General features: G+C 40.2%; 1 protein-coding gene across 1 annotated transcript in view; it reads right to left on the bottom strand.

The window, feature by feature from the left end:
* The window catches only part of MGAM2 (maltase-glucoamylase 2 (putative)), a 91,105-nt gene that overhangs the window by 20,362 nt on the left and 52,398 nt on the right, over window positions 1–18,345 (bottom strand). The window contains 17 exon segments of the mRNA XM_059395984.1: window positions 22–78; window positions 919–1,003; window positions 1,133–1,281; window positions 1,806–1,922; window positions 2,019–2,053; window positions 2,328–2,461; window positions 4,292–4,430; window positions 5,435–5,519; window positions 7,093–7,227; window positions 8,044–8,106; window positions 9,623–9,730; window positions 11,018–11,146; window positions 12,628–12,753; window positions 13,211–13,323; window positions 13,756–13,852; window positions 15,351–15,519; window positions 16,542–16,696. Coding sequence (XP_059251967.1) covers window positions 22–78; window positions 919–1,003; window positions 1,133–1,281; window positions 1,806–1,922; window positions 2,019–2,053; window positions 2,328–2,461; window positions 4,292–4,430; window positions 5,435–5,519; window positions 7,093–7,227; window positions 8,044–8,106; window positions 9,623–9,730; window positions 11,018–11,146; window positions 12,628–12,753; window positions 13,211–13,323; window positions 13,756–13,852; window positions 15,351–15,519; window positions 16,542–16,696 — 1,896 coding nt within the window.

Raw genomic sequence — 18,345 nt, forward strand, 5'->3', positions numbered from 1 at the left:
ACAAAATATGTGAGTTCTTACCGTGCTGTAGTCATACCAATGGGCTTTGGGAAAATAAGCAGGAATCGCAAAAGTATTCTGAAACATAAAAATGACACATTATGCATATTCCAATAATGTAATTAATAAAAATATTTCTCTAGAATTAAGATAAAAATGGGAATTTTATTAATGATTTTAAGAGTTGGGAAGTTTTTAAAAAAATTTTTAAGATTATTTTAAGACTTTATTTATTTGAGAGAGAGAGAGCACAGAGGGAGAGGGAGAGGTAGAGACAGGCTCCATGCTGAGCAGAAAGCCCAACACAAAACTCGATTCCAGGACCCTGATGTCATGACCCCAGCCAAAGGCAGACACTTAATCCACTGAGCCACCGGGTGTCCTGAGTTTAGGAAGTTTAATTGAAAAAGATCTGAGAAGGGGTTCCTGGATGGCTCAGTGAGTTAAGCCTCTGCCTTTAGCTCAGGTCATGACCCCAGGGTCCTGGGATTGAGCCCCGCATTGGGCTCTCTGTTTAGCAGGAATCCTGCTTCCCACTCTCTCTCTGCCTGCTGCTCTGCCTCCTTGTGATCTGTCTCTGTCAAATAAATAAGTAAAATCTTAAAAAAAAATCTGAGAAAATTCTTCAAACATAGAGAAAACTTTTTTTTTTTTTTTTAAAGGTTAACTTTATAAAGATGTGGGGTAACAAGACAATAAAATGAGAAATCAGTTGGGGTTGTGAAGTTTTCATTAATGAGGATTTGGGGGGGAAAAAAAAAGATCTCCCTTATATGTTCTAGAAAGTTATTTGCCGGAAAAGAGCGAGTGGGACAAGATGATCTTTAAAACGCTCTTCTTGCACTTGAGACTACGTGACTGAGGGTTTCTAATCTATGACAAAAAAAAACAAAAAAAAGACAAAACAAAAAAACTCACACTTTTCAGCACAGGGCTGATTAAGAGGGCAGGACCCAACATGAACTGACAGTCTATATCCCACGTTTTGTTGTCATTCGTAAACCTTAAAAAAAAAAAAAAAAAAAGAAGAAGAAGAAGTATGAAATACCCATGAAACTGTTAGGACTGCTGCAGAGTGCTCGCCACAAGACATGGCCAGAACCTAGGCTTTGGGGAAACAGGCTGTACTCACTCATGGAAAAGGGGTCGGACGACAGTGCTGCCCTCAACATGAGCTTTATGCATCAAAGTGTAGAGGTAGGGCAGCAGGGTGTATCTGATCTGAAGGACTTTTCTGGAGAACATCTCAAAGGTTGAATTCCAGGCCACAGGATCTTGTCTCTAAAGAGATACAGGAACATGGGGGAGACACTTCTTTATGCTATGCTAACACTTTCAGAAAAAGGTCAGCAGGCGCTTCTCGCAGGCACCAGGGACACAGATTCCTCCCTTCATTCTGTCCCATCCTCTCTCTTGCCCCCTGCTGTCTGACTGAACTAGTGCTACTTCCTTCCCACTCTGTCACATACTCCTAAGTCCCCTGCACAGGGCTGGAGAGACGGGGCTCTCTGCAGAACTGACAGAGCTTGGATGGATCTGAGTAAAATAAAAATTCTCCAAGGAAAAAGAGCTTCTTTTAGGTTAGCTCCACAGGGAGCTACAAACCCTGCTGTCCTCATAGGCACGCATCCCTCAAGACATGAGCAAAAGTGTTTTCTTGAGAATTGCTTATAACTCTGGGGTTTTGAACTCTGAGGGTTTCCTAAGAAATGGAGGGTCTGATTTTTATGATTTTTCCTCAACAAAAAAGGATGCTTCTTTTGAGGGTAAAGAAGAAGTGATTTGAGCACCAGCCGCTGCCTCACCCTGGTCCCAATGGTGTTGTGGTTTCTGGAAAAGGGATAAAAGGCCCCCAGTTGCATCCAGCGAACACACATCTCATATTCAGCATTTCCAAAGAAGCCACAAATATCTGCTCCTGTCTGAGAAGATGCAAAATCAGAACATGAGGTGGGACTTTTGTAGGTTGCAGACACGCTGGAATATGACTAATTAATAACGGCCCCGATGTAACTTACATACGATATTCCAAAGAGACTGAACTCCATCATGCCTGCAATGAGAAGACACAGCTGTGTTGGACACAGCAGCCCTTTCAGAGGGTGGTTTTGCCCTGTCTCTTCCATACCCTACTTCGAAGCCCTGGATCAACAATGATGAAAATATCGAACAATGGGTAGAGACTCAAACTCATACCCACGGAGAAGTCAGCTCCTGCTGCTTTCACTGCCCATGTGAAGGATAGGCAGACATAACCAGTGTCTCTGCCACGACACACCCCAGCCTGCTCCCTGCCAGCAGGGGCCCCTGGGGGGAAGCCCACACACCGATGATGGATTTCCTCAGCTGGTCCCACGCGGCCGTGTTGTCGCCCAGCCAGTGGCCTCCCCAGCGGCCAGAAGAGGGGAACGTGGAGCGCGTGATGACGACCCCTCGCTTTCCCGTCACTTCCTGCACAGCTCTGGTTGGAAGGGAACAAGGAAGTGAATTGGGCGTGAATTCGAGGATGGAACAGCTGTGGGACTTCATTACAGAGAGCCGCTCCAGTCTGAAACATGGGGTGGCAATGGTCTTCCATTTGGGGACAAAAGGTGTCTTCCCTGGAAGCATCTGCTATTTAAAGGTGATCCCAAGAGTTACAGCAGGACAACTGGAATCCATCATCCCCTAAATGTGGATTTCCTTTCTTTAAAATAAATAAATAAATAAATAACAATTTACCTAGTTGCCTACATCGAGGTGACAGGAAGGAGCTGGGTGAGGTGTGAGGCAGGTGTTTACAGAGCAATTGCTCTAACCAGGTATTAGCCTGGTCATTCGCCTCACAACCTCCTGAGAAGGTCTCCTTGGCCTCCATTCCTGTTACAAAACTGAGGCTCAGAGAAGTTGGACAACGTATCAGAGGACACTTAAAGAGCAAGGAGGCAGATCCGGGATCCAAATCAGAGTATATATGACTGTAGCGATTTGGTAATTCTCTCTGTGCTACTCCTCACAAAGTGGGATACACTTGGCACACAAGGACAAATATACACAAAGGATGTTCAAATACCTCCCTATGGAAGGTGGGTCTTCTGCCTGCAGCTTCAGTAAGAAAATAAAAACAACGCGTGGCAGGAAAATCAATGGAACAAAAAGAGAAAGGCTATTAACAGATCCTAGTACATAATTTAATTCACATATTTGCTGAAGAAAGCATTGCAAATCAATAGACACAGATGAATTATTCAGTAAACGATGCTAGGGAAAGGGGCTCGCTACTGTGGCAGAGATTAATCCATGGGGTCACTTCCAATATTTCACACCAGCATAAATCCCCACCTGGATGGATACACACTTAGACACATCCACACACACATCTGACTGAAAGGTAGTGACGGTCTCAAATAAGGCAGGGATGGAGAGGAAGGGTAGATGTGAGGCAAAGAGCTTTGTCACTGACCATTTCAGAACTCTAGAAATTAACCAGCTCTGGAAAGCAATGGAAATGGTCTATACAAGAAAAATGACTCAATCTTAGCAGGACAGTGAGGTCTGTGGGCTTTGAACTTGGGCTGCTCCCAGCTGACCCCATCCCTTGTTCAGTGGCTCCAACAGCCAGCAGCCCTGCAGCAGCCTCACAGGTCTGATCTCTTTGGATGCTCTGTGAAAAGTACCAGCCCCTGAACATAATTGATACTTTTGTTCTAGCTTCCAACTCCCCGGATGATCTCTCTTCCCAAGGCTCTGTGGCCAGAGCCTGGAATTCCCAAAACAGTAACAATTTTCTGGCACCATCATAGGTATTCAGGCTGGGGTTCAGTTGGGACAAAGCTCGGCTGTTCTTAGAGTAAATTCTGGAGCAGCAGAACAATGGAGAATTTTGCAAAGATCCTACATATTCCTGAGGACTGAAAAGACAGCACATGCACAAGGCTCTGGGCAAGCCCAACACTAGGCCATGAGAGGAGAAAGTTCCAGGGACTTACTTCTGGCCATACCATAGGTCCTGAGTCAGCAGGAAAGGAAAGGTCTTAGAAACTACCTCAAGTTGAAGGTGTGGCTTTTCCTACTTGTCCCCTTGGCAAAGGGTGGATGACATAGAGGCCAGGAATCCAGATGACCAAGAAAGCCTTAACATTCCCTCGAGCTTGACTAAATTTTAGGCAGGCTTCTTCCCTTTATTATTTTTTTTTTAAGTTTGTTTATTTGTTTGAGTAATCTCTACACCCAACATGGACAAACTCATGACCCCAAGATAAAGGATTGCATGCTCTTGGGGTCCAGCCATCCTCTCTGGGAACACACTCACTCGTAGGTGGGTCTGGTCTGGGCCCATCCATACAGGCTGTGAACGTCGTAGTGCCGCACCCGCGAGCCATCTGGCAGGATCTGCTCACTCTCCATGCACAGGGTCTTGCTGCTCAGGCCCTTTTCCCTGGACTCCAAATCTGAGTGGAAAGGCAGAGTTACTTCCCAAACAACTTGCTGTGTTCATTCACGAGAAATGCTCATTATTAGCTTTGCTGTTTCTCCATGTCACTCAACGACTTTGGTACCAGTTACCAGTTCCAATTTCAAGAATGATTTTGTCTACAAAATCAACATCTTTATAACTAATGAAGGGTAAAGACAGGGTGTGGAGCTGGGCAAGGCACGCTTCATTGTCCTCTGATATTTATAGCATGCAACCAGAGCCCACTGATCTGTACAATGAACTCCTTTGTTGTTATGACTGTTTCTTCCACTAGATGGTAACATTCTCAAGGGAATAGATCTTGTTTCAATCAACTGCATTAAGGTCTCTAAATTTTCTGATTCATTAGCACTTGCCTGATACATAAATATTGGGGGAGGAAGGAGAAGGAAGGGAGAGGAAGGTTTGCAGGAGTTAGTGAGGCATGGGCAGGCTAACTGTGACCCAAACATCAAAAAACTTAGATTGCAGATTCTGTCCCACAAACTACTGGTTTGGTGTTTCTAAGAAGGTAAGTTGCTTCCTTCCCTGGGTTTCTGTAAGGACTCAACTTTCTGAGATACCTTTGATGGGAAGGTCCTATGATGCTCTCTTCTGTTTGTACTACAGAACAACTAAGGCATGTCCTTCATGAAGTGTCTGTGGACACGGACAGAGAGAGAACAGAGCCCAGATTTTCATTCTCTAACCAAAATAGTCTGTGTTGAGGGCGGGGGGCGTGGTTTATTTAAAGTGTGAGCAATCAGTTCACAGTTACCAATGTAATCATCCTTTGCTTGGTCTTTCATAATACATCATGTCATTATTTCTATGCCTATTCCATAATTTACACTTGTTCGAGGTTATTCTATTTGGGATTTTATGTCATGTGTACAAGTACTTTCATTCTCCAAAATTAGGCTTCACTCTGACGAGAGAAGGGAAACTTTCAGAGTTTTTGAGTAGGGGAGTAATTTGATGAAGGAATCATTTACATACATGGCATATAGGGTGGATTATTAAGAATTTCATCACGGCAGCCCCTGACAGATCCATCCACAAAGTTTGATGGCTCGTTCATATCCTGCAATGAGTTAACAAGAAAGATTCTGTGATGTCAGAGACGCTGTGGAGGACACAGGTTTCACGGAGATGAACACATCTTATTTAAGAACTCAGCTAATCACTTCATTGCCTCCATTTATTCTAAGACATTGACCCAGATGGACTCTAAGAACCCATGTTTATCTATGTAGAGGGTGAAACTCCTAGCTTACCTGGCATTTTTAAACTTGTGAGGATTATTTCATAGTAAAAATATAGCAAAAATATGGAGCTCATGCTGAATCCATGATCTAAGGAGATTCCTTGATACATCTCCCCACACAAGAAGCCCATTTTTGTTTTCCTATGTATGAATTACTCACTTTTTATCTGAGGCCCTTGGTTGCTATTCTCTTCCCCTACTCTTTCTTAGTCCAATAGCTTGGACTGATTCTGACATCAGCAGAGACCAAACACAAGGGCAAGTGTCTCGCTTTCTGCAGTAGATGCAGTCCTGAAGAGTTGTAGGTTAACCCAGAACCAAATCTGGAAATGAAATCATACTTGGAGTTTATTACTAAATTTAAGCAGTGGTGGTTCCTGAGGTCAATGTTCACTGCCTGCTTTGTTAGTGGAAAAGTTAAGATTTTGTAAATTGAACTACTTTTAACAGGAAACACTAGGGGCAAAGGCAGGTGTTGGGAACCTATTTACTATTTTTTTGAGTTTTTCAGCCACATCTTCCCTCCCCCAGAACAAATATGCCAGAGTAATCATCTCCCTATTCCTCGGAGCTACACATGTTCTTCATTATCTGTTTTGCCTTGTTCAGGCTAATTGTCCATGTGTCTGCTCTGGTCTACCTACACTGAGAATAGTGGCTGGAAAAGCCCTAGGGTTTCCAGTGGGCTTGTAGGTCTATCTCTGGGTGAATTATGACCTTCTTTCAGTGTAGCCCAGACCTGTGAAACCCTTGAGAGCTGGCCGAGAAAACGCTCAGGATTTCAGGCCACTGGACAGTGGGGAAGAAAACTGGAACACTGATATGCTTCCTATCCCTAGACAAACACAAGTAGAAGAGCCTTTGGACACATGTCCCACAGATATTTCATGAAGCCCTGCTCTTAAGCCCAACTGACATGTGTAAGCAATATCTGAACAGACCTTTGAAAATGAGTCTTACCAGCACCGTGGTGAACACCTATTGTCTCTTGAATTCATGCCTTGCCAGCCCCTGCTCCACCCCGTATCACAGGATGCCCCTCAGACTCCCCTAGTATTAACTTCTGAGTAGTTTGGCCAATGGGAGGCACTAGCCAGTGAATGGAGGTTGGAAGATAAGAGAAGCTGGGGTATTTGTCCCTCCCCCACTTTCTCTGGCAGCATCTCTAGTAGTGGCCCATCTCCTCCAAGGGCTCCATCTTTTGCAGGCATGTTCCTGGGCAGATGCACAATCCTCTCTGTGTCTCTAGGGGTCCAGAACCTCAATTATACAAGAGTATCCCTCTCTCCCATTTCCCCAGGCTTAGCTCCCTCCTCTGTTTGTCTCTGCATTGCCTCTCCATGGTTTGACTCCTAACATTTCCAAAAAGAACCACCAAGGGTGCACTTACAATCCACAGTCCATCAAACTTCAAGTTCTTCCCTGGCTTTTGGAAATCTTCATAGAGCTCTTTGATTTCCATCTTCCACCATGCGGCTGTACTATTACGAAAGAAGTCTGGAAAAGCAACGTTGGCTCTGTACAGCTGTAAGAGTAAATACATACTTTCAGGATGGGTCTTCACCTGTCCAGGAAGGGGAGTCTGGGGACCAGGAAGGGGTGAGGAGCAGGTACCTGTGCAAGGCACTGCCCCACTCAGGGTCTGAAACTAGTCTCAGCTCTGCTGTTGCTTCTACAGAGTTTACTGTGAACACAAAGCTCAGAGAAGGCTGACTGCATTCTTTATTCTCCTAGAAGGGCGTTAGATAGTCTTAAACCCCCTTGAAACATGAGATCTGTTTAATGACCGGACCTTTAATCATATGAACTGGAAAATTAACTATCTGGGTCTAAATGATCAAACTTTAGATATGTAAATATTTTTTCTACTCTGACCAAATAAAGGAGACCAGTAATCCAGGGAAAAGTGACCTGCAGATTGAAGGGGTGGCTTGATGTCCAGGTTGATGTGACATCAAGTATGGAGATCAAAAACATCAACCCTTTTGAACTGGCTGGCATATTTTCTTATATGGGGACAATTCATTAAACACCTAGTCTGTTCATAACCTCTCCAGTAAAAATATTCTGGATTTCAATTTATTATTTTTCAAGCACCATTGGATTTAAACATAATACCACCTATTAAAGGCACACATGTGAAGACACTTCACTTGATTTCCCACTACACATTTCCAGTTCAGTTGCTTATTGTGTTTTCTGTTCTGTCTGATCTCATTCTACCAAGAAATTACCGGTTGACAAGCATGCTCAGAGAGTTGTTTAACCAAGTCCTGGGATAAAACTTATAAGTATCCAGATGTTTAGGGCAATGTGGACAGAAATATGTACACAACTATACCTTAACCTGAGTTTCATGGTCAAGGGATGTATCCACATTCACATTGGGCAGTTCTGGCCAAGCCTAGAGAGAAAGAAGAAAAATTAAAACTTCTGAAAGGCATTGCATAAGGACCATGAGATGATTCACGTGTCAGACTCTAATGAGATGCATCTCCATAAAATTCTTGGATTTCTTTGTCATTAATTAAATAGTAAAATCTGAATATATGAAATTCTGTTAGGAGAAAATAGAGTAGGGTCCTTTGACTCATTTCATAAGCTTTCAAAATCATTAAGTTAAAAAACAAAATAAGCTAAATCTATTTTAAATATATCTTCTGAACAATCACCTTTCAAATGACTATTCTGCTGTCTATCATAGACATATAACAAAATTCTCTCCAAAAGTAACAAATTTAAAACATGACTCTAAAGAACTAAGATTGATTTCATTCACAACCTATAAAATTAGCCTTAATATTCTTAAGTAGCATTAACACTTACTGGAGACTCCAAATATACATAGCATTAAAAAAAATCCAGAGTTTTAACCAATCTCATCTATAACTAGAAGGGCATTAACTATATACATTAATTAACTAGAAGGGCATTAACTATATACGTTGATTAATTAATCCATTCAGCAAATGCTTACTGATACTATATGATAGGCACTGTATTATAATCTGCATCTACTGAGATTTAAGTAAGAAATAGTCCTTGTTTTCTTATTTTTAAAGATGTGTTTATTTAAGAGAGAGAGAGACAGAGGGAAAGAGCATGAGCAGGAAGAGAGGCAGAGGGAGAAGGGATCCTCAAAGAGACTCCTCATTGAGCAGGGAGCCTGACGCAGAGCTTGACCCCAGGACCCTAAGATTATGACCTGAGCCAAACCAAGAGTTGGACTCTCAACCCACTGAGTCACACAGTCATCTCTAGTCCTTGTATTCTAAGAGTTCACAGATAAATGTGTGTGCTAAGTGACATGCTATCCTCTCTGAAGATGCTAATATAGAAAATGGGAGAAATGAGCAGAGCTCAACTGGTCACTGAATGCTTCTATGAGAGTACATTTGAGTTGGTCTTGAAGTGCAGGTATTATCTGGGTAAGCAGAGAAGGCAACATCCAAAGGCACAGTAAGCAGAGCATGCACCTAAAACAGCAGGAAGCGTAGCACAGTTACAGAGCAGAGTCTGAATCCTGTGTAGGAGCTTCTGTCATCTGGGGTCAGGAAGTGCACCTACAATCCTGTTGCTATAAAAGAAACAGATGAAGACTGAGAGTTCGTCAGACACAGACTTCAACAGACACAGACTTCAGAGCCATTCCCAAAGGAATTCTTTAAGTTTGTTACATGACCAGCTGGAATACATAAAGGTTGGAGCATCAGAATATCTCCAGACAATAAAACAAAGTTCATTGATACTTTAGAGACTTAGACCTGTAACCTTGGTCTTATTAATCAGTATCAGGAAGAGTTCTACTCAGTCATGATTTATTAATTACCTAATATATTTTGCCAGGATTTATTGACAGCCTCTTTTAATCAAGACATTCTGGTGCTGATTAATTATGGGCATCTTCTCCCAAGGCTCACCTTTCCCCAGACAATGTCATTACTGTTGGGCCATTTGATGAACACATTGTTTTCCTCCCCTCTGGTGAATGGCTCATACTTGGTCTCGTTGCCAGAAATAGCTGGGTCCTGCAATGAAAGGGTTTAAAACAGCAAACATGAGGAAAACAGCTCCAAGACAAAAAAACAAAAACAGAATACCCATAGATAATTTGCTTTATGTCCATAAAATTCTTGAGGAATAAAGTATGCTGTTGGAAAACATTCCTGGAGATAAGCCAGGTTAATAAGACATTAATCTCCCACAAAGAAAGTCAACTTATTGTGCTCCTAGAGTATGGTATCAATACTCTCTAAGAACATGAAGCTTCTTTCTTCTGTTCTGTGTCCAAAGTGGCTTCTCTGTTTACCCCACCCCATACCTGCCTCAGTTACCCTGTATAAAAGTATCCTATTTCACAACTGTCATATAAATCACCACTATCTGAAATTATCTTTAATTTTTCTCATTTTTTGAAGTTTTTATTTAAATTCCAGTTAGTTAACAGGCAATGTAATGTTAGTTCAGTTGTACAATATAGTCACTCTTTAATGGTGATTTATTGGCTGTCTCTGATTGAATAAAATCCTGTAAAAAAAAGGACAATGTCTGATTCATTAATTTATATCATACACACAAACACACACACATACTTTTTAGAATGGTGATTTTCAAAGACCCAGTATTTAATTAATACTTGATTGAATGAATGAATGAATGAACGAATGAATGAATAAAAGAATGAATGAACGAATGAATGAATAAAAGTCAGGAAATAATGTTCTATTTCTTGGAAGCTAGAAGGGAGGACCATTTGCAGGTAACTACTTCTGTGTTTATCAAAATACAGCCTCCAGAGCAAAATCATAAATTGGTGTTCTGAATCTTAGCTCAGTTGTTTGTGAGTTTAATTAAGAAGAAGTAAATCCCCTGAGCCTCACCACTGCTGAGTAATGATACAACTGAAGTGGCTTTTGAACCCCCTAAGGTAAATATGAGACTAGGATACAGCGATTCCCTCAGAGGCACAGCCTAGAACAATGAGGCCTTTTGGATGTTGCTGCTATATTCAGTGGTTCAGTCCATAGTTCTGATTCTAACCAAGGGAATTGTAGTAACAAATTACATCCCAGTGATGGTTATGAAAAATAAATCTTGCTAAGTATCACCTTTGGAAAGCCATTTTTCATATGTTCTCCCCTCCTGTGTTTATTCACTTTTTAAAACTTAAAAAAAAATTACTATAGTCTCACAGGAAGTTGCAAAAAATGTACAGGGAAGTCTTGTGTACTCTTCATCTAGTTTCCCTCAATGGTACTATTTTAAAGCCATGAACACAGAAACAGAAAATGGGCTCTAATCTTCTAAATACCTACCAGAATGAGAATGAATCTCATGCCATTATTCTTCATTTGCTCAATCAAGAAGCTGAGGTTTTTGAAGCTGGAGCTGAGAGTGAAGTCCAGCTTCCGGTCCATGTAATTGATGTCTACGTGCTGGACGTCCTACAGGAAGGAGCAAGCAAGGTGCTGGGGATGCTGTGGCAGTACCCCTCAGGGCCTACAAATGCCTCTGCTGACCCCAGCCCAGGCCCCTCCTAATTTGTCCAATCTACCTCCCCAAATACACACACTGAAGATTGAAATTGCTTTCTGATTCCTGCATACAGATCACCTGTCCCCATCCTTGGAATTGTCTCTCCTTTCCCTCCCTTGATTTGATTCTTTTCCACTCTTCAAATTTCAAATTGGTGAGCCTATCAAAACAAGTGCTAGTTGAATATTCAAGGGTAGAAAGCAGGACTTCCCTGAGAAATATATTTATTTCCCCCCATCCAGTAAACCTCATTGGATTTATTACATTTAGAACTATCTTATTGTATAGCTTTTAGAATATGTGTATTTCTATCATTCTGTTCTACTGGATGGTCCTTGAGATGAGAATTTTGTCTTCCCTTTTCTCTAAATATTACCAACCCAAGCTTCTGCATGTGAAAGTCACTCCATCTAGGGTTGGTGAGTAATGGTTAATGTGGTTAATACTCACTTGAATAAAAGAGATACTCCTTTTTGGCCTGAAGAGGATAATCACCCATATTGCCTTAAGATTCTAAGTACAGCTTTATTGGGGAACAGAGACTTGTGCAAAAGCCAAAGCTTGGAAAAGAACAAACTGACATATAAACACTGATCACCTTGGTGCAGTAGATCTCTGGGTTTTTTCATCTGTTAATCTTCCCACTTTTTCTACTTTATGTTTAATACATATATGGTAGAGTAGTACATAAAAATAAAATACTTAAAGCCTGGGTGAATGTTTCAAATGATCTTGATGACAACATCATAACACTTCACTTTATTCTCATCTTCCAGTCATTAGCTGTCCTCTAAACTCTCAGGAGGTGGACTGACAGCAGAGAAAGAGCATGAGGAACAAAAAACTGATGATTACATAGTGCTCTCTGTGGACTTCTGCTTGCTGGCAGCAATGGCCTACGTTTCTCAGGGCTTATGAAGGGGACTAGGTGGTTGTTGTGTGATATGCATATGTGGGTATGTGTGATTCCCAGAGAGTGAAGACTTGATTTTAGCTGCTTTCTTTCATACTGTCACTTTATATTCATCCTCTCTAAGAATTGTCATCCTTTTGACAGAGTCTCACTTAGAAGTTCCCAAAGTCATGACTTAAGACTAGCCATGTCTACTGCAGGGCATTCTTGACAAAAGGCAATGAATGAGTAACAATATTGCTCAAACACACTGCCAACCACTGAAGAATTAAGGCAACTTTCAATTTTGAACCCTCTATTTAAGGGTGGTGTGAAATAAATTTGGAAATCACTGTATTCCACACAAGACTGGCTCCGTAACTACATTTTCCTGTACTGAAGTAGTCATCAATAATTTCCCTGAAGACATTTTCAATCTATAATTAGGCACAAATTCCCATAACTAATTAAACCATGGGCTGAGTGGGGGATTCATACATAGGGAATCTGTGCCGCCATCATTGCCTCATACAATTGGGAGATCTCAGTATCATTCTGGTATCCATAGCGACTTAGCTGGAATCCCAAGGCCCAGTATGGAGTCATTGCTGGCCGACCAATCAACTAGAAGAAAAAAGAAAAATGGGTCCAGGATGACTTTGGAGGAAAGGGAAAAAAAGACTTATACTTGAAGCAACTTGAGCACTTCTACTGAGCACTGTCTGATCTAAGAGGCCTTGCTCAAGAAAAATAAGAAAGTCAAATGAATATGGACTGATCATCAATGCAGGATGACAAAAAAATCTCCTATATTCTAGAGATTCTACTCTGGGAAGGCTAAGAACTCAGGTTGTTACTGATTAGATATTCTTAGGATGCTTAGCAAATAATTAAGAGGCACATGGGTTATCTATATGCTTTTATACCTGTAACATTAGAACCTAACTTCAGGAAAGACAGCAATATTATAGTAGGAATACCCAAGGGACATAGAAACAAAAATCAACTATTTCAGTGATAAGAACATGGTAATAACCAATAAACATTTGATTGTTTATCAATGCATAGAGTGAATTCTAACCTCAGTGTATTGTTGAGTTACGAGTTCAGGGGTTGGCCCCAAAACCATATAAAAGTCCAAAATCCCTCCTGTGGTGCGGTATGTCAGGGCAGGAGTGGGCTGGAATGACACATCTGTTTAAAAAAAAAGAAGAAAAAAAAGACGACAAGGAGTCCTTGGAGCTATCCATCCCCTAGATAGGAAATCTGCCCTAAAATGTACTCTTCACTTTCTCTCTTCCTTGTATGTCCTCCTTCCCTGGAAGGCTTTCTCTTATGCTGTGGAATAGGTGGATTTGCAGGTCCCCAAACATAATCTTAATCTCAACATCTGGTATCGCTCTGTGAAAGGAAGTTAAACTGTCACAGTGAAAGGTCATGCAATTTAGTCAAAATTTTACTGCTAACACCTGGCCTAAAGCTCTTCAAAAATCTGGAAGGAAGAAAGGAAGGAAGGAAGGAAGGAAGGACGGACTTGCCCTTGAATCTCTCTATTTCTACTGGTATTCCAGATCCCAGGAAAGTAGCCACAGCTGGTTATGTGCAGGAAACGTGCCTCTGTCTTACCCATGGCATTGCTGTTTAGCAGGAGCACCCCATGGGCGCTGCCATCTTCCTCCAGTGCCATGTAGTAGGGGTGGACGCCATAGGAATTCTTCTTGTACTGGGAGAGTCATGGGGAACAGTAGGCAGTAATCAAAAAAAGAAATATCCAAAAAGTTGTTTCTACATCATAACACAAATAGCAAGCTCCTATTCAATATTGAAGATTCACCACAATGTCATGTTCTTTATGAAACCTTTCTTTCCACCGCAAACAAAAAAATCAAGTGCCCTCCCCCTCCATGCCCTCCTCATTTATTACTACATAATTCTCTCATAGCACAGATTATATTAATATAATCATATTACATATATTATATACATATATGTGTAATATATACATATATACATGTATAATATATACATATATTATATACATGTATAATACATATATAATATGTATTATATTATACACATATTATATATGTATATATACTATATATTATATGTACATATAATATATGTATACATATATTATATATATACATTTTATATATACATATAATATATAGTATATATACATATATAATATGTGTATATTTATATACATATAATATATAATATATACATGTTACACATATATGTATATACATATCATATATGTGTGTAATGTATATACATATATAATACATATATAATATGTATTATAATATATACTATATATATACACATATATATGTATGTATATATACATACCGGTGTTAGCGGTAAAATTTTGACTAAATTGCATGACCTTTTACTGTGACAGTTTAACTTCCTTTCACAGAGCGATACCAGATGTTGAGATTAAGATTATGTTTGGGGACCTGCAAATCCACCTATTCCACAGCATAAGAGAAAACCTTCCAGGGAAGGAGAACATGCAAGGAAGAGAGAAAGTGAAGAGTACATTTTAGGGCAGATTTCCTATCTAGGGGATGGAGAGCTCCAATTATATGTATATTATATATACATGTTACACATATATGTATATACATATATAATACATATATAATATGTATTATATTATACATATATTATATATGTACATATAATACACATATAATATATATAATATATACATATAATATATATACATATATAATACATACATATATAATACATGTAAAATATAATACATATTATACATGTATTATATATGTATATACATATATGTGTAATATGTATATATAATATATATTATATATAATACACATTATATATTTTAATTATGTATATAATATGTGAGGAGGAGGGATATATAATATATATATTACTATTAATTCTGCATCTCTCTCACTAGCCTATAAACCTCTGGAGAACGGACAGCATTTTTTAAACAAGACATGTACCTGACACATAGAATATACTAAAGAAAAGTTTACGAAGTAAAATCCATAGTCCACAGGAAAAACATATGTTAGAGACAGAAGGAGCATAACCTGTGGCCGATTTTGTCTGAGAACAGAATTTGTCAGCACAGGGTGAAGCTCATTAATCGGCACTCTACACGTACATATGGATTAAGATAAATGTATACGGAGAGAAACTGATCGATAGTCTTTTTCTTTTGTGCTTACTTCTGGGGGCTCATCACGAGCAAACATTCCCCACGTGGTCCAGCTCATATTTCTTCTGAAAGCTGTGTGCTCCGTCTCCCCAAAGCCATAGATGTACTGAGAGGGGAGGCGAGTAGAAATGGAGAGGAACATGTCGTTGAAGGTGAAGCCAGGCAGCTGAGAATCCCAACTGTAACACAAAAGCATATGTCCACATTGCCCTGATCATGGGCAGAGTAAGCAGGGGGCCTGTTTGGGAATTCTAGTGGCTTCTGAAGCCTTCTAAAGAATGCACAGCTGGAAGCAGACTCAAATACTGTGAAACGACATAGCTCATAACAAAGGCCATGACTCACTGCCAATGTTCTGCATTTGCCTTTTTGTTCTGTGGTCTACCAGTCTGAGAACTCCTTTTCTGGGCCATGGGCTCCTTGAAGGCAATGACTATGTCTCACTCATCTCTTTATCCCAGTGATCATTGGAGAACCGGTTTGAATACATGTATGAATCAATAAGCAAGGTCTAATCACGTTTCCCAAAAGAAAAGGGGGAAGCTCTTTGCATGAGTTCTCTAGATTGGTCAAAGGACTTCTTAGCAAAGAAGGCAACTGACCAAAGTTAGACACTCAGTCAAAGAGAGACAAAGGTTGTCTACATGTGCGCACAGAGGTGATGGTTTTTACTTGGAAAGGGAACTTCAGCCCAAGGCAAAATCCTTCACTTCATTCCATTTAGCAGCAAGACAAGGGATGAGAAATGACAGCTCTTTTAACATTTAACATTGGGAAAAGACTGTAAGTCGACAGCGCTGATAAAAGCAAAGATTGTAAGAAGCGGTTTCTCTTTCCTTAGAAAACTTTCTCTCTCTCCCGAGTCTTCTGTTATTTTGTCATGAGGCTACATAGAGCTGATTTCTATCCTTGGTCATGCTTACTAAAAAGAGTTTTCTGTTCTACTCAACAAGAACAATGAGTAGTACATGCATTTTTCTTTTTTCTGAAATCGAGCAACACTTATTTTAAGCCTTTGATTAATTTTTCTTGTTGAGTTAGTGACTAGGAGAAAATGGAGTAACAGATCTACTCCTGGAGTTTAACACACACATACACATACTTACATTGTCTCTGAGATTAATATTTTATGTGCATTAATTAGAACTATCATAATTAGGCCCAGAACCACTTTAATGAGAACCAAATAAATAGTGCTTACATCACAGTGCCAGAGCTTTTTCTTCGAATCTGGATCCCAAAAGGATTGTTTTGAATCTTGACGTCATACAGACGGTCTTCAGGGGAGCCAACTGGAGAGGGAGGGGTGTTCAGAGGCACGGGGACCTCGTACCTTTTGTTCGTGGAATCAAAGATCTAACAAGAAGAGAGAAGGAAACTTTCTATGGTATAATCTTCGACCTTGCCGCTTCATATCATTCAGTTCCCATGTTTTCTGGCCAGTTTGAATCACATTGGGAGGCATCAAATATCCCAAAGCAAATGGATGTGATTTGCTACCTACAATGCCCAATATGGATCCCGAACTCCCAAATGCCTCAGAAACACCTATTCATAAGCAGGGAGGGCACTTCCTCTAAATAATTTATGAATTCAGTATATAGAATTTCACAGATAGAATGTGTGTTTGTGAGCACATGAATATGTATGGGCACATAATAATGTAAGATTATGTTTGGGCATGTATGTGTATGTCAGAAATTAGAGAACTGAGTTTTTATATGTACTCAGATCTTACAGTTTGTGCTTTCAGATGCTTAAGACAAGTTTGGTCCATAGTCCTGCTTCTTAAAATTGTGTTTCTCAGACCCCGGTGACTTGTCAGAAATGCAAAGTCTCAGGTCACCCTCTCCTTCATTTTCTGAATCTGAATCTTTATTTTCACAAGATCCCCAGAGTGATTCATCCCACATATTGTGAAAAACAATGCTTAGAGCTGAGTTGTCCAAGGTGACACGGGGTGAGACCCCATAACCCCCCTGAATTCAAGGCTGATCTCCTGAACTCAGGAAACTCCTAGAAGTTTCTGCCTAATTGTAACTTTATCTTTTAGAAACTAACTATGGGATTTCTGGACCAGGAAAAGAAACATTTGAGGAGAAGTCTGTGTAGATGAATCAGAAAGTGCAGGCACAGTTACCTCAGCTTCATTATAATGTTAAAACCCCCTTCTGATATTCCTCCCAAACCCTAACAGAAGGAGCCGGCTTACCCCTGTTGGGGAGTCACCGGCTTTGAAAATCATTCCCTGAAATGTCCTTGTTGTAAACATAAAGATGACCTTGAGAGGCAGCTCCACCTGCTGTAGTCTTTGTCTCTAACTCACCCAGCAGTGGACCCACCAGACACTTATGGCCGTTAAATGCTTGAAAGGTGCTAATCTGAATTGAGACTTGTTATAAGTGTAAACTATACACCAAATTTTGAAGAGTTAGTATGATTAAAAGATTCTAGGGGCGCCTAGGTGGCTCAGTTGTTAAATGTCTGCCATCGGCTCAGGTCATGATCCTACGGTCCTGAGATCAAGCCCCGAATTCGCCTCCCTGCTCCACAGGAAGTCTGCTTCACCCTCTCCTGCTTGTGTTCCCTCTCTATCAAATAAATAAATAAAATTTTTTTAAAAAATAGATTCTAATAAGCTATCTAGCTGATCTCCGGCTAGCTGAAGCAGCCTCCCTCAGAAGATCAACAAGAAATCCAGCCGAGACCAAGTTCACCTACCAAGGAGTGCGGTTTCAATAGCAAGGAGAGCAGCAGAATTCCAGAGGAGGAGAAAGCCAAGCACGGAACTCATGGCTTTTTTCCTGTGATTTTTTTTAGTCTTGCAGTTAATTTAATTTTTTCTTTTTCATTTTTTTTTTCTCGCCTTCGGGTAAAATTTTTTTTAACTGTTACCTTTTTCTTTTTTAACGATTTTTTACTAGTTTATCTAATATATATATATATATTTTTTTTACATTTTTCTTAGGTGTTTTCTTTTTTTAAAAATATTCTTTTCTTTTCTT

Source organism: Mustela nigripes, chromosome 4 (assembly GCF_022355385.1).
Source record: "Mustela nigripes isolate SB6536 chromosome 4, MUSNIG.SB6536, whole genome shotgun sequence".
NCBI lineage: Eukaryota > Metazoa > Chordata > Mammalia > Carnivora > Mustelidae > Mustela > Mustela nigripes.